At 45.1% G+C, this 12,528-nt stretch overlaps 1 protein-coding gene across 1 annotated transcript in view; it reads left to right on the top strand.

Moving 5' to 3' along the window:
• Positions 1 to 12,528, top strand: part of LOXHD1 (lipoxygenase homology PLAT domains 1) — a 250,714-nt gene that overhangs the window by 66,644 nt on the left and 171,542 nt on the right. Inside the window, exons 10-12 of the mRNA XM_063128805.1 lie at positions 1,977 to 2,227; positions 4,678 to 4,813; positions 11,327 to 11,487. Coding sequence (XP_062984875.1) covers positions 1,977 to 2,227; positions 4,678 to 4,813; positions 11,327 to 11,487 — 548 coding nt within the window. The remainder of the gene's footprint in view (positions 1 to 1,976; positions 2,228 to 4,677; positions 4,814 to 11,326; positions 11,488 to 12,528) is intronic.

Raw genomic sequence — 12,528 nt, forward strand, 5'->3', positions numbered from 1 at the left:
CTCCAGGCTAAACATGCCCAGTTCTTTCAGTCTCTCTTCATAGGGCTTTGTTTCCAGACCCCTGATCATCCTGGTTAGGCCCTTCCTTTTTCTTACAAAGCGTTATTTCCTGCCCAGTCCTTTTGCAATGCTTATATTATCTCCACTTCCCTGAGTGCAAGATTATATTCTCTTGCATTTCACAGGCAGCCTTTTGCAGAATCAGGTGTTTGTTTTTTCGTCGTTTGCTTGTTTTTAGGAAGGAGCACTCATGGAGACTGACATTTTTATGATATCTGGTTGTGTACAAATAATTCAAGATGAGCACGGAGGGGAAAACCAGGGCCTGGACAGACAGCGTTAGTTTGTAATGCAGTCCCCCTAAGCCAAAACAGCATGTGCTCTGAGCTGCCCAGAGGCTCTTTGACAGCCAAGCTAAACACACACACACACACACACCAGACGTCTGTCCCTTTTGCTGGATACTGTCTACCAGTGTTTCACTCCAGTCCCTTCATGAACAGGTGGGATGTGTGCATTAGCTAGTAGACACAAGCTATCAAAAGCCATGGAGGCTCATTTAACCAAGCATCATTTAGCCATTATTTATTTATTTATTTATTTAGCACCATCAATGTACATGGTGCTGTACAGAGTAAAACAGTAAATAGCAAGACCCTGCCGCATAGGCTTACATTCTAATAAAACCATAATAAAACAATAAGGAGGGGAAGAGAATGCAAACAGGCACAGGGTAGAGTAAAACAAACAGTATAAAGTCAGAACAAAATCAAGTTTTAAAAGCTTTAGGAAAAAGAAAAGTTTTTAGCTGAGCTTTAAAAGCTGCGATTGAACTTGTGGATCTCAGATGTTCTGGAAGAGCGTTCCAGGCGTAAGGGGCAGCAGAAGAAAATGGACGAAGCCGAGCAAGGGAAGAGACCCTTGGGCAGGCGAGAAACATGGCATCAGAGGAGCGAAGAGCACGAGCGGGGCAATAGTGTGAGATGAGAGAGGAGAGATAGGAAGGAGCTAGACAGTGAAAAGCTTTGTAGGTCAACAGGAGAAGTTTATATTGGATTCTGGAGTGAATTGGAAGCCAATGAAGAGATTTCAGAAGTGGAGTTACATGGTCAGAGCGGCGAGCCAAGAAGATGATCTTAGCCATCAATGCCCATTAAAAAAAAAAACTCATTAAACATTCATGTACTTCATAGCTAGAGAATGTATCAGGCAAGATATGGGTGTTTGTGTGAATTTTAACTGCTGTTTCTCATCCTGACCCCAAGAAATACAGCAAGCTATAAATATGAAGCACACTGAACTTGTACGGTAGAAGTACTGCAGAAAGAGCAACTGCTGGCACTGCCATTGGTAACAATCATGGTAGTTCCTCATTGCACTCTCTGTGTGTGCACCAGGCTGGTCACTGGTACACCCAGGGGGGACCACATTACACCAGTTTTAAAATCTCTTCCCTGGCTGCCAATTAGTTTCTGGGCAAAGTATAAAGTGTTATCACCTTTAAAGCCCTACGTGGTTTGGGTCCAGGCTACCTGCGGGATCGCCTTCTCCTGTACAATCCACCCCGCACACTCAGGTCCATTGGGAAGAATTTACTCCAGCCAACAAAAACAAGGCTGGCAACTATTACCCAGAGGACCTTTTCTTCTGCCTCTCCCAGTTTGTGGAATGGCTTGCCGGGAGAGATTCGTCAGCTTAACAGCCTTCTGGAATTTAAGAAAGCCGTAAAGACTGATCTCTTCCTGCAGGCCTACCCAGTTGAATTATAAGATGCCTTTTTAATAATGTGCTGCTTTTAATAATGTATTAGTTTTGAATGTTTTAATTAGTTGTATGTATTTTATGGTGTTTGTATTTGTGTTGTACCCCGCCTCGATCCAGAGGGAGAGGTGGGTAACAAATTATTATTATTATTATTATTATTATTATTATTATTATTATTATTATTATTATTATTCCAATCTCCCACCACCTAGGTATGGTTTATAATGTCGCTGTAATGACCGGGGACATCAGAGGGGCCGGCACCAACTCCAAGATCCACATTGTCATGCATGGCTCCAAAGGGCTGAAAAACAGCGGAAAGGTTTTCCTGGAGGGCGGCGAATTCGAGCGTGCCAGGACGGATCTCTTTAACGTGGAGATCGCCGCTCTGCTTAGTCCCTTGAGTCGCGTCTCAATCGGACATGCCAACGCTGGCGTCAGCGCCGGCTGGTATTGCGAGAAGGTGAGAACGGGTCACTTAACGCCTTCGGACAGCTGTCCAATCATTTTTCCCATTTGCAGTCTGGCCAGGGTGACCCGGAGCATTTGATAAAAAAAAAAAAAAAATTGCTGCTCTTTTTTCAATTACGATGCCGGCAAGTTAGCCAGTCAATGTAACGTAATAACGTATGGTGCAAATCTGATTTTAACTAATATATGCGGCGTGACATCCAGCCTTATGCAGAAATCAATGATGGGCTCGTTAAGTCGACGGCTCTTCTGCAATTTTTAAAAAAACATCAGAAGAGCCCTGCTGGATCAGACCAAAGGCCCATGTCATCAGGAACCCACAAGCAACAGCATCTTCCCACCCAGGGCCGGGCAAAGCTGCTAATAGGCCTGGGCCAGATAGGAATGTAGGCCCCATTTCAAACTGCTCATTAAGTATTTTTTTTAACCAGTTCTAAATACATATGAACTAGAACAATTTATAAACAAGGTCATGGCAAGAACTTTTATTCAAGATGTATAGAAGACATCACTTCTTCACATTCAGAAATGCTTTCTGTGCTTTTCTTTGGGCAAATTCATCATCAACAACAGAAGAATCAAGCAACTTTGCCCAGGGGGACTCGGAGTAGCCCCCCTCAAAATCGTAGGACCATGCCAACTGGCACCCCCTCTGCCCAGCCCTGCTTCCACCCATGTTCCCCAGCAACTGGGGCATATATAGGTTTACTGCCTCAGATACTGGAGGTAGCACATAGCCATCAGGGCTAGTAGCCATCGATAGCCTTCTCCTCCAGGAATGTACCCACCCCTCTTTTAAAGTCATCCAAATTGGTGGCCATCACTACATCTTGTAGTAGTGAATCCCATAGTTTATGTATGTGCTGTGTGATGAAAGAGGTTAAGCCACCCATCTTAAAACACCCTTAGGATTGTTCAGAAAGGATGTAAACATCCGTTTGGATCAGGATTGCACTGAATTGTCTTGAATGGCAATAGCTTACCTGTTAAAACCAAGGGTTGTGATTTCCTCAGATTTGTGGCTGTTAATAATTAAGAAAGGAAAGGAACCTCTCGTGCAAGCACTTGAGTCATTGCTGACTCCTAGAGGGACGCCTGCTTTCGCCGACGATTTCTTGGCAGACTTTGTAGTGGGGTGGTTTGCCATTGCCTTCCCCAGTCGCAGTTACCTTTCCCCCAGCTAGCTGGGTACTCATTTTACCTCGACCTGAGCCGGCTGCCTGAGAATCAGCTTCCGCTGGGATCGAACTCAGGCCGTGGGGAGAGTTTCAGCTGCAGTAACTGCCACTTACCATCTGCGCCACACGAGGCTCATTAATAATTAAGGTCACCTTAATTTTTTTTTAAATTAAATAATTAAAGTCCAATAACTCAATCCCATAATAATCCTGCCTCAGCCCTTCCTGCCTTCCTCTAATTTTAAAACTTTGCTTGTGTGTGTGTGTGTGTGTTACGTCTCACCTAGATTACTTGAAGCCCAGGTGTCCTCAGTGGCACGAAATGCCTTCTACCAGCTTTAGCTGGTAGCCCAGCTGTGCCCCTATCTGAACAGGGATAACCTAGCTTCAGTAATCCATGCTCTGGTAATCTCCAAGTTAGACTACTGCAATGCATTCTAGTGGGGCTGCTCTTGAAGACTGTGAAAAGTGCAGCAGCTAGATTAATAAATCAGACCAGAAGGCTGCCTGTATGCTTCTGGGCCTGATTCAAGTACTGGTTTTAATTTATAACGCCTTACACAGCTTGGGACCACAATACCTGATAGACATGAACCTACCCAGACACTGCAATCAACATCTGGGACCTTCCCCTGAGTGCCTTCTCTGAGGGAGGCTCGGAACGTGGCAACCAGGAAGAGGGCCTTCTCAGTGGTGGCCCCCCGACTCTAGACAGAGCTCCCCACTGAGGCCCATCTGGTACCAACACTGTCATCTTTTTGGTGCCAGTTAAAGACCGCCGTCTACTCCCAGGCATTTAATGGCATACGATGGGCGCTTATGTCAACTGTCCTGAACAGGTCCGTTAATGAATTGTTACTGAAATTGTTTTGAGCTATTTAAATTGTTTTAAGTGTTGTACCTTAAAAACTTTTGGAGCATGTTGTATTAGAACAGCCTTCCTCAACCTGGGGCGCTCCAGATGTGTTGGACTGCAACTCCCAGAATGCCCCAGCCAGCTGGCTGAGGCATTCTGGGAGTTGTAGTCCAACACATCTGGAGCGCCCCAGGTTGAGGAAGGCTGTATTAGAATGCTTTAGTGTTATATAATTATTATTATTTTTGTATTTTTGTGTGTGAAGTGTTGTGAACTGCCCCGAAAGTCTCGGCTATTGGGCGGTATAGAAAATAAATAAATAGTAGTAGTAGTAGATGATATGGGCAATGTAAAACATGGATTATCTGACTTGGTGCTGTTTCCTTATGCCTCCTTTCCCCCTTCCAGGTGGTGGTGTACTGCCCATTTACTGGTATTGAACAGACCTTCCCCTGCGCGAAGTGGCTGGATGAGGACGAAGGCGATGGGCTGGTTGAACGGGAGCTCTATGAAATGGTCTCGCTTCGTCAGAAGAGACTGAAAAGTAGGTGCCCAAGAGAGCAAGGCTCAGGTGGTACCCTCCACCCCTTGGTAACAGAGTGCTCCTGTCGTCAGTTTGCTGCTGTGTATAATACAGGCCACAACTCCGACTTTTGCTTAGCTTTATCGTGTGTTTTATGCTAAGACAGGATAGGAACGTGTGTGTTTTTTCTTTTGGGGCTTTCGAAATGAGGCTGAGGGCTACAGGAAATTAGGCTGGGGACTGCATGCAGCTGTGGGAGACTGGATGTTGCCCAGCGCGGTGTTCAGGGTTCAGGGCAGGCTTTATCACCGAACATTACTACTAGGGACAGGCGAACGAGTGACGTTTGAGATCACCAGGATTCTCCGAATACCGTCTCTCTGCTCATCTCGTACCCGATTCCCGTTCGTGTTTGTGATCTCTGCTCGCTCTGCGTGAATGGGAAATTTGCGCAAATTTTGTAGCCATCGGATGGGAGATTTGTGCAAGTTTTCCCAAATGTGTGCAAATTCCCTAATTTGCGCAAATGTTCCTACATAGGCCAAAGATAGGGCTGATTCAGTGTATGGATGAAATTTGTGCAATTTGAACTGGGAATTGGGAATGAGATGAATGTGAGCATGTGCTCGAAAATTTACAAATATTTACAGTGGCCATGTGCTCACACTCAGAGCTTCCAATGGAGCGTGCACACATGTTTTGCAAGCAAAAACAAAATTCTAATACTTCCCTAAATGCCTCCAGCCTCAACCTTACCCGCTTGGTTCTACTGCAAGAGGGCTTCCTCCTCTTTTACAACGTAAGGATCTCCACAAATGTAACTGCCCCCCTCTCCATATTACCCTCAGGCATAGTCACTTTAAAGCAAATTCCTAAAAGTCAATGGTAAGCAAAACAATACAGACATCATAGGAAGTGGCTTTTGCCATTAACAACAACAACAACAACCCAAGTTGCAACACAGCCTGACTGTCGTGTTTCGCAAAAAACCCTGCCTTCCTGGGAGACAATGACGAGGCCTGCTAAGTAATCCACAAAGCTTTATTCAAGCAATAAACATCTCTTCCCACCTGAAGAGAGTCTAATCTCTTGGAACTTTCCCCTAGGCAAAACTATGCAAACTAAGCAAGACAATTGTACTTTCAAGAAGAATCTAAAGCCTTTTCCCAAGACCCGTTAACTTCAGAGAGACTAGTTCTGAGGCAGCTTCTGATGGGCTGCCAGCTGGGCTGACTTTCTCTCATCCTCCTTTCGTTCTGCCTGTTTTAGTTGGTGGCATACTCTAGGATCGGCTAATCTGTCCATGCTCTCCCCTTTGGAAGAATGTTGGCTTCCCACTGACTGTGTCTTATTTGCCCTTGACAAGATAAGCTCTGGAGAGGGTTCACTCCCAGCTGGTGACGAGCCAGTGGGAGCTTTCTCCCCCACTGGTACAGGCTGGCCTGTTTCCGGCGCCGACTCCTCTTCTTCAGAGTCTGATTCTGATTGATCACCTGAAACACCTTCTTCCAACCCAGGAGGAGCAGGGCTAGACATGACACTGACTGAGTCTGGGAGTTTGACGGACTTCCCTGAGTCTGGCCCCCCTGGACCCAGTTGGATACCCGTGGCACGAGCGCAGGCCTGCACCTGCGTGCTAGTGAGGCCCTGACGAGAACTTGGCAGCCATCTGCCCACACTGCCAAAATTGCTCACTTCCTCCTGCTGGATCAATGGGGCCGTTATGGCTGCCCTTAATGCAGCTGGGGGGGGGGGGGGAATGCGAAATTTAAGCTCCATTGACACAGCAGGGGGAAGTGCACCATTTTGGCAATGGGGTTGGATGGCTGCTGAGTCTCAGAAGAGCAGTGGTGGGTGGCAGCGGGCATGAGCGTCCATCACGGCGGATGTGGGTGAGTTCCCCCATCCCTAAAAACATATCATCCTGAGCCCGATTAAATTTTCTAAGGAATACTTTACGTTTAATTTTCTAAGGGCATGTCTAGAAGGGGCAACATCCCAGGGATCGTCCTGGGATCATCCCTGTGCGTCCACATGACACACAATGGATCCTGGGAACAGGGAAGGGAGATCCCTGTATTTCCCCGGGATATGGCCCTACACTTTTGTCCTGGTTTTTCCTGTGCTCTCGGAACGATCCTGAGACTGTGGGACATGTGGGTGGCTGTCCTGGTTTATCCAGGCTCCTCGCAAGTAACTGCAAGGACCCGGGAACCTCAGGAGCCCCATGCCCATCGAGGATGGGGTGTGGTGGGGGGAAAAGGAGTTTTAAAAAAACAAAAAACCCTTTATTGCTGGAGCGCTCCTGCGCTCCTTTTCGATACAAAACAAAACAAAATGGCGGCCGCGATGTCCTTTTCCTCCCAGGATGTCACATGCCGCATGTAGACTGAGGGGGATGATCTCGTGATTAGCATATTTTGAGATCCTCCTCCTCCTCCCCCTCCCTGGTCTGGACATGCCCTAAGTCTGACCTGAAAGGCACATGTTGCGTTCCAGGAACTCACCCCAATTGTCCTAGAATTTATTTGGGTTCCACTCCCTTGGGGAAGCCTGCTTGTTGTTTTGTTGTTGCTGCTGCTGCTGGTTGAAAAGATCATGTGACATAGGGTGACCATATGGAAAGGAGGACGGGGCTCCTGTATCTTTAACAGTTGCATAGAAAAAAGAATTTCAGCAGGTGTCATTTGTATATATGGAGAACCTGGTGAAATCCCCTATTCATCACGACAGTTAAAGCTGCAGGCACCCACCCTTTTTAAATCTGGTCACTCTCGTATAACTCCTGCAGCTTTAACTGTTGTGATGAAGAGGAAATTTCACCAGGTGTGACATGCATACACAAATGACACCTGCTGAAATTCCCTTTTCTATGCAACTGTTAAAGATACAGGAGCCCTGTCCTCCTTTCCATATGGTCACCCTGATGTAACATCAATCCTAGAGTTCTCTAAGGCCTTTAGGGCCACAACCTTATGCATGTTTAGCCAGGAAAACTCCTACAACTCGCAGCATTTCCCAGTCAGGGAACGCTAGGAATTGTAGGAGTTCCCCCCCCCCCTTTGGCAAAACATGCCTAGGATTGCACTCAAAGTCTTAAATTGGAGGCTCTGGCAAGATCCTACACCCCCACTGGCTACAGGAGATCCATTAACCTCAATATCAATATTTGCTTCCGGAACAGAAAGTCAGGTTCATAATCGGCACAGGAAATTCATGCTGTGCATCCCCCTCCCTCCCTAGTCACGTTAGTGCGACGGATGCTTTTAAAATTGGTCTGGGCTCTATCTAAGCGAGAACGCCTCTGTGGCGAATCGTCCGTCCTGCTTAAGAAGCAATTTCCATTGAAACTGGGCTCATTAAAGCAACCATTCCTTAATGTTCCAACCACTTTATCTTGTTGGCCTGGTCCATTCAGTGAAAGCATTTATGACCTTTAAAACGGCCATATTATCAACCCTGATTGCTAGTGACAGTATAATTCCTTTGTGGCTGTTGTATATTAAACGGGCAGGAAACAGCGGCCTTGAGTAATTGGTGACCTTTCACTGCCATACAATGGGATAACTTGTATTGTCATCTCACCCTTCTGCCTGCCCGGGCTGGAGAATTCCTTGCCGTCCCTTTGCAAGACCTTTGTCGGAATTAATTTTCAAACGTGGACCATGACGAGGCTCCCTGTTAGAGGCTCGGGACCCATCTAAACCAGGGTTATGCTTGCAGAACGATCGCTCGGTTCTAGAACTCATCACAGTTGCATGCATCCAGGGCCTTTCTCCACCAATATCCAAGCAATGTATACTGGGGCCACAGCTAGACCTAAGGTTTATCCTGGGATCATCCAGGGTTCGCCCCTGCCTGAGCACTGGATCCCCTGTGTGTCACCTAGATGAACAGGTTTGAGCCCTGGACGATCCAGGGATAAACCTTAGTTCTAGCTATGGCCTGGGTTATCCCAATCTCTCCTCAGGGCAATTCAATGAGATAGGTTATATATAACTTTTATTAACACAAATTAAAATACATCAACATAAACAATCAATAAAAAAAATAGAAAAACAAAAACAAAAAAAGCTCGACTGATAACATTTGTAATTTGTCAATATTCATAATCAAACAATACAATACAATACAGTTGCTCCCCTTCACCCTTTGGGATCTATTCCTGCTTCCAAAATCTCATTACTTCTTCTGGTGGTGGTTTTCCACTTCCCTTAGAGAACACATATACCAGGAACTGTTTCCAAATTCCTTCAAATTCATTCATATTTGTTATGCCTCTTCTTACTTTAATATTACATGTCAATTTATCATTAATGGCAATCTCCCAAATTTCCTTATACCATTCTTCAATACGATAATCTCCCTGAACCTTCCAGTTCCTAGATATAATTAATCTCGCTGCTGTCAGCAGGTTTGTTATCAATTCTTTAGTTCCTTTGTTACACTTTAAATCTCCATATAGTGATAGTAATGCCACACTGGGTGTCTCATCAATCTTCATTCCAACAATTTCTTTATCTCATTAAACACCATTTTCCACAATTTTTGTACATATTCGCATTCCCACCACATATGTAAATACGTTCCTTTTCCCCCACAGCCTCTCCAACAATTTGCTGAATGCAGTTTATTTATTTAATTTAATCTCACTGGGGTTAGATACCACCTCCATATAATTTTATAATAATTTTCTTTAATTCTCACCGACATGTTTCTCAACACTCTTTGTCTCCATATTCCCTCCCAACTCTGTTGCCCTATCTGTACCATCAAATCTGTTTCCCAAACCATCTTTCCCATATTCTCTATCTCCCCTTTCCCAACCAGTATTCTATATATTCCACTCGTTAAACCTTTTATCCCTTTATTCTCTCCCTTTTCCTTTTCTTTTTTAACAATCAGCTCCTCAAATTTTGTCAATTCTCTACATTCACCATTATCTCTTAACCATTTATTCGTCCATTGTTCCAATTGCCAATAATTTAACCAGGTTAAATTCTTCCCCTTTAACACCTCCTCTAGTTTTTCACGAGTGTTTATCTCGCTTAACCAATTTTTTAATCTCATTCTTTTTTCCTCTATTAAAATTTTACTCAAACTATCCTTTAAATTTCCTGGGAAATTCCTTAACATTATCACTGGTGTTAATGGAGATATACTCGAAAGTAGCTCCTTTTTATACATCCTCCCCAATGAAACTTTAAAAGAGGATTTCCTATTCCTGCACCCCATTTTTTACTACCTTCTTTAAAAACAATGAGATAGGTTAGACTGAGCTTTTGTTCTCACCTGTGTCTGGTAGGGATGTCAGAGAAATCTATTTGCGGGGGGGAGTTTGATGAGTTTTCCTAGGCATGCCCACCTGGACTCTGTTTCACTCCCTGTTGAGATGCCCAACTCTATCTGCCAGTCAGGCCAGTTTACAGATTTTCTGGGAGCTTTACACACATTATTTTAAAGTTCTGTTATTCACAAAATTTCTGGGCAATTTGATCAAATTACAGCAGAATTTGTGCAAATTTGGCTAGAATTTGCACAAGTTGCTCAGAAATTTGTGCAAATTGCAGACCTCCCATCCCCCAAATGCACAAAAAAGTTCCCAGAGTTTGGAGAACAGCCCATGGCTCACTCACAGATATAAAGCAAGTTGTACATGCTGCAGAATTCCATCAAGCCTAAAATCAACTGTATTTCCCAGTGATGAACATCCCTAGTGTCTGGGTTGTACCATTTCAGAATGGAGGTGGACGTTCTCAAGGATGAAAGTTCTTCCAATAATAAAAAAAACCCCTTCCCTTCCACATAGAAACCTAGCATGTCAGGGAGAGAAGTCACAAGATGGAATGTTCCTCTGTACAAAAAATAAAAATCCTTGCACGTAGAAATATACCATGTCAGGCAGAAGACTATATTAGGGGGCCCCATCTGCAATCTGAAATGATGCAGACCAGGTACAGGTTGACACCTTAGTGAGGATTGGCCCTGAGAGAGATTCATGGCTGAGCAGACATTTGAACATCATTTTCCCTTGTCCCTACTGTCAGCACACTTTGCCAGCCTCTTTCAACCTGGGGCAATGGTCATTCCTACTGGAGTGATAAGAATTGCAGTCCAGCACAGCTGCAGTTCACTAAACTATTTTGTCAAATGGACGTAGATGCTTTGCCTCAGATTTGCTCCTTCATGTCCAGAGAACCAAATTTTCCTTTGGTTGCTGGAGACATGCAAAAGCTGGCTGTGGTTTCGGGGCTAGCGTGAATGTGTTGCTGAGATAAATAGCTGACGTTTATTGATTGCATGGAAAGCAATTCACATTGCTGCATCTCCTCCAAGCCCTGGAAAGCTTCACCTGTTGAACACCTGCACATCGCTATTAAAGACATTGGGAGCCCTGCCAGGAAAAGAAAAGGCATTTCACTTTATTATCACCTTGCAATGTTTAGTTTAGGTCTGGCTTTCTTTTAAAAAATGTTGCTTCTTTACCACCCGGGCTTATTCAGTGATTTAAAAACGTTGTGTATGTCTGTGTAGAAAATCCTTGGTCACTGTGGATATGGACGACTGACATGAAGGGCGCAGGGACGGACGCCCCCATCTTCCTCCAGATTTATGGTCGCAAAGGAAAGTCCGACGAAATGAAGCTGGACAATAACTCTGATAACTTTGAAGCTGGACAAATTGACAAATTCATGGTATGGCTTCTCAGCTGGCGTACGTGCTCCATGCTGGCCATGAAGAGGAGATGCACAATTGCAATGCCTGAGTTCTTCTCCGGCTTGGATTAAAAATCCAAGCCGGAGAAGAACTCGACATTTCCCCCCATTCCTCCCATCCAGCTGTCAACCTTCAAACTTTGTTACTCCTCTCCACCCACTTACCTGGCACCAGGATAAAGGAGAAAGGTGTCTCTCTGCCCTCTTTTCTCATTTCCAGTGTTTGGAGCACTGTTTCACAAGTATCAGAGCCTCGGGTGGCGCAGAGCAGTAAAGCAGCAGTTTCTGCAGCTGAAACTCTCCCTACGGCCTGAGTTCGATCCCAGCGGAAGCTGGTTTCAGGCAGCCAGCTCGGGTCGACTCAGCCTTCCATCCTCCCGAGGTTGGTAAAATGAGTACCCAGTTAGCTGGGGGAAAGGTAATAACAGCCAGGGAAGGAAATGGCAAACCACCCTGCTATAAGGCCTGCCAAGAAAACGTCAGCGAAAGCTGGCGTCCCTCCAAGAGTCAGTAATGACTCAGTGCTTGCACGAGAGGTTCCTTTCCTTCCTTCTTCACAAGTAACCCAAAGGGTAGATCTGGGAAAAGTCATTTCCTCAGGGCGACTGATGCCCATAAGAGAGCCGTATCAGCAATTCACATTTTAGCTCCTATTCCCACCACCATTCCCTTCTCAAACTGGCCCTCCAACAAAAGGTAGTTGCCAAATAGGGCATTAGTTATTGAGTACTGGGGCCCTACAGCTTGGCAGAACATTAGCTATGTTATTCTCAGCATTCACGATGTGCATTGAGAAATGCGAAACATTTGCAAGGTCTCCCCTCTCCCCGCCTTGCACAGAATAGTTCCTCTTTGTCATGTAATGTGATTTTGAATATATGTTTCGTTTCATTTCATTTATTTCTATACTGTCCTGTAGCCGAAGCTCTCTGGGCGGTTCACACACAAAAATCCCTTAATGACCCCTGTGATTTAACATTGGCCACAGGTGGCAGAAGATAAGCTGACCATGAATTTACT

The sequence above is a fragment of the Elgaria multicarinata genome, chromosome 6 (assembly GCF_023053635.1).
Source record: "Elgaria multicarinata webbii isolate HBS135686 ecotype San Diego chromosome 6, rElgMul1.1.pri, whole genome shotgun sequence".
Classification (NCBI taxonomy): Eukaryota; Metazoa; Chordata; class Lepidosauria; order Squamata; family Anguidae; genus Elgaria; species Elgaria multicarinata.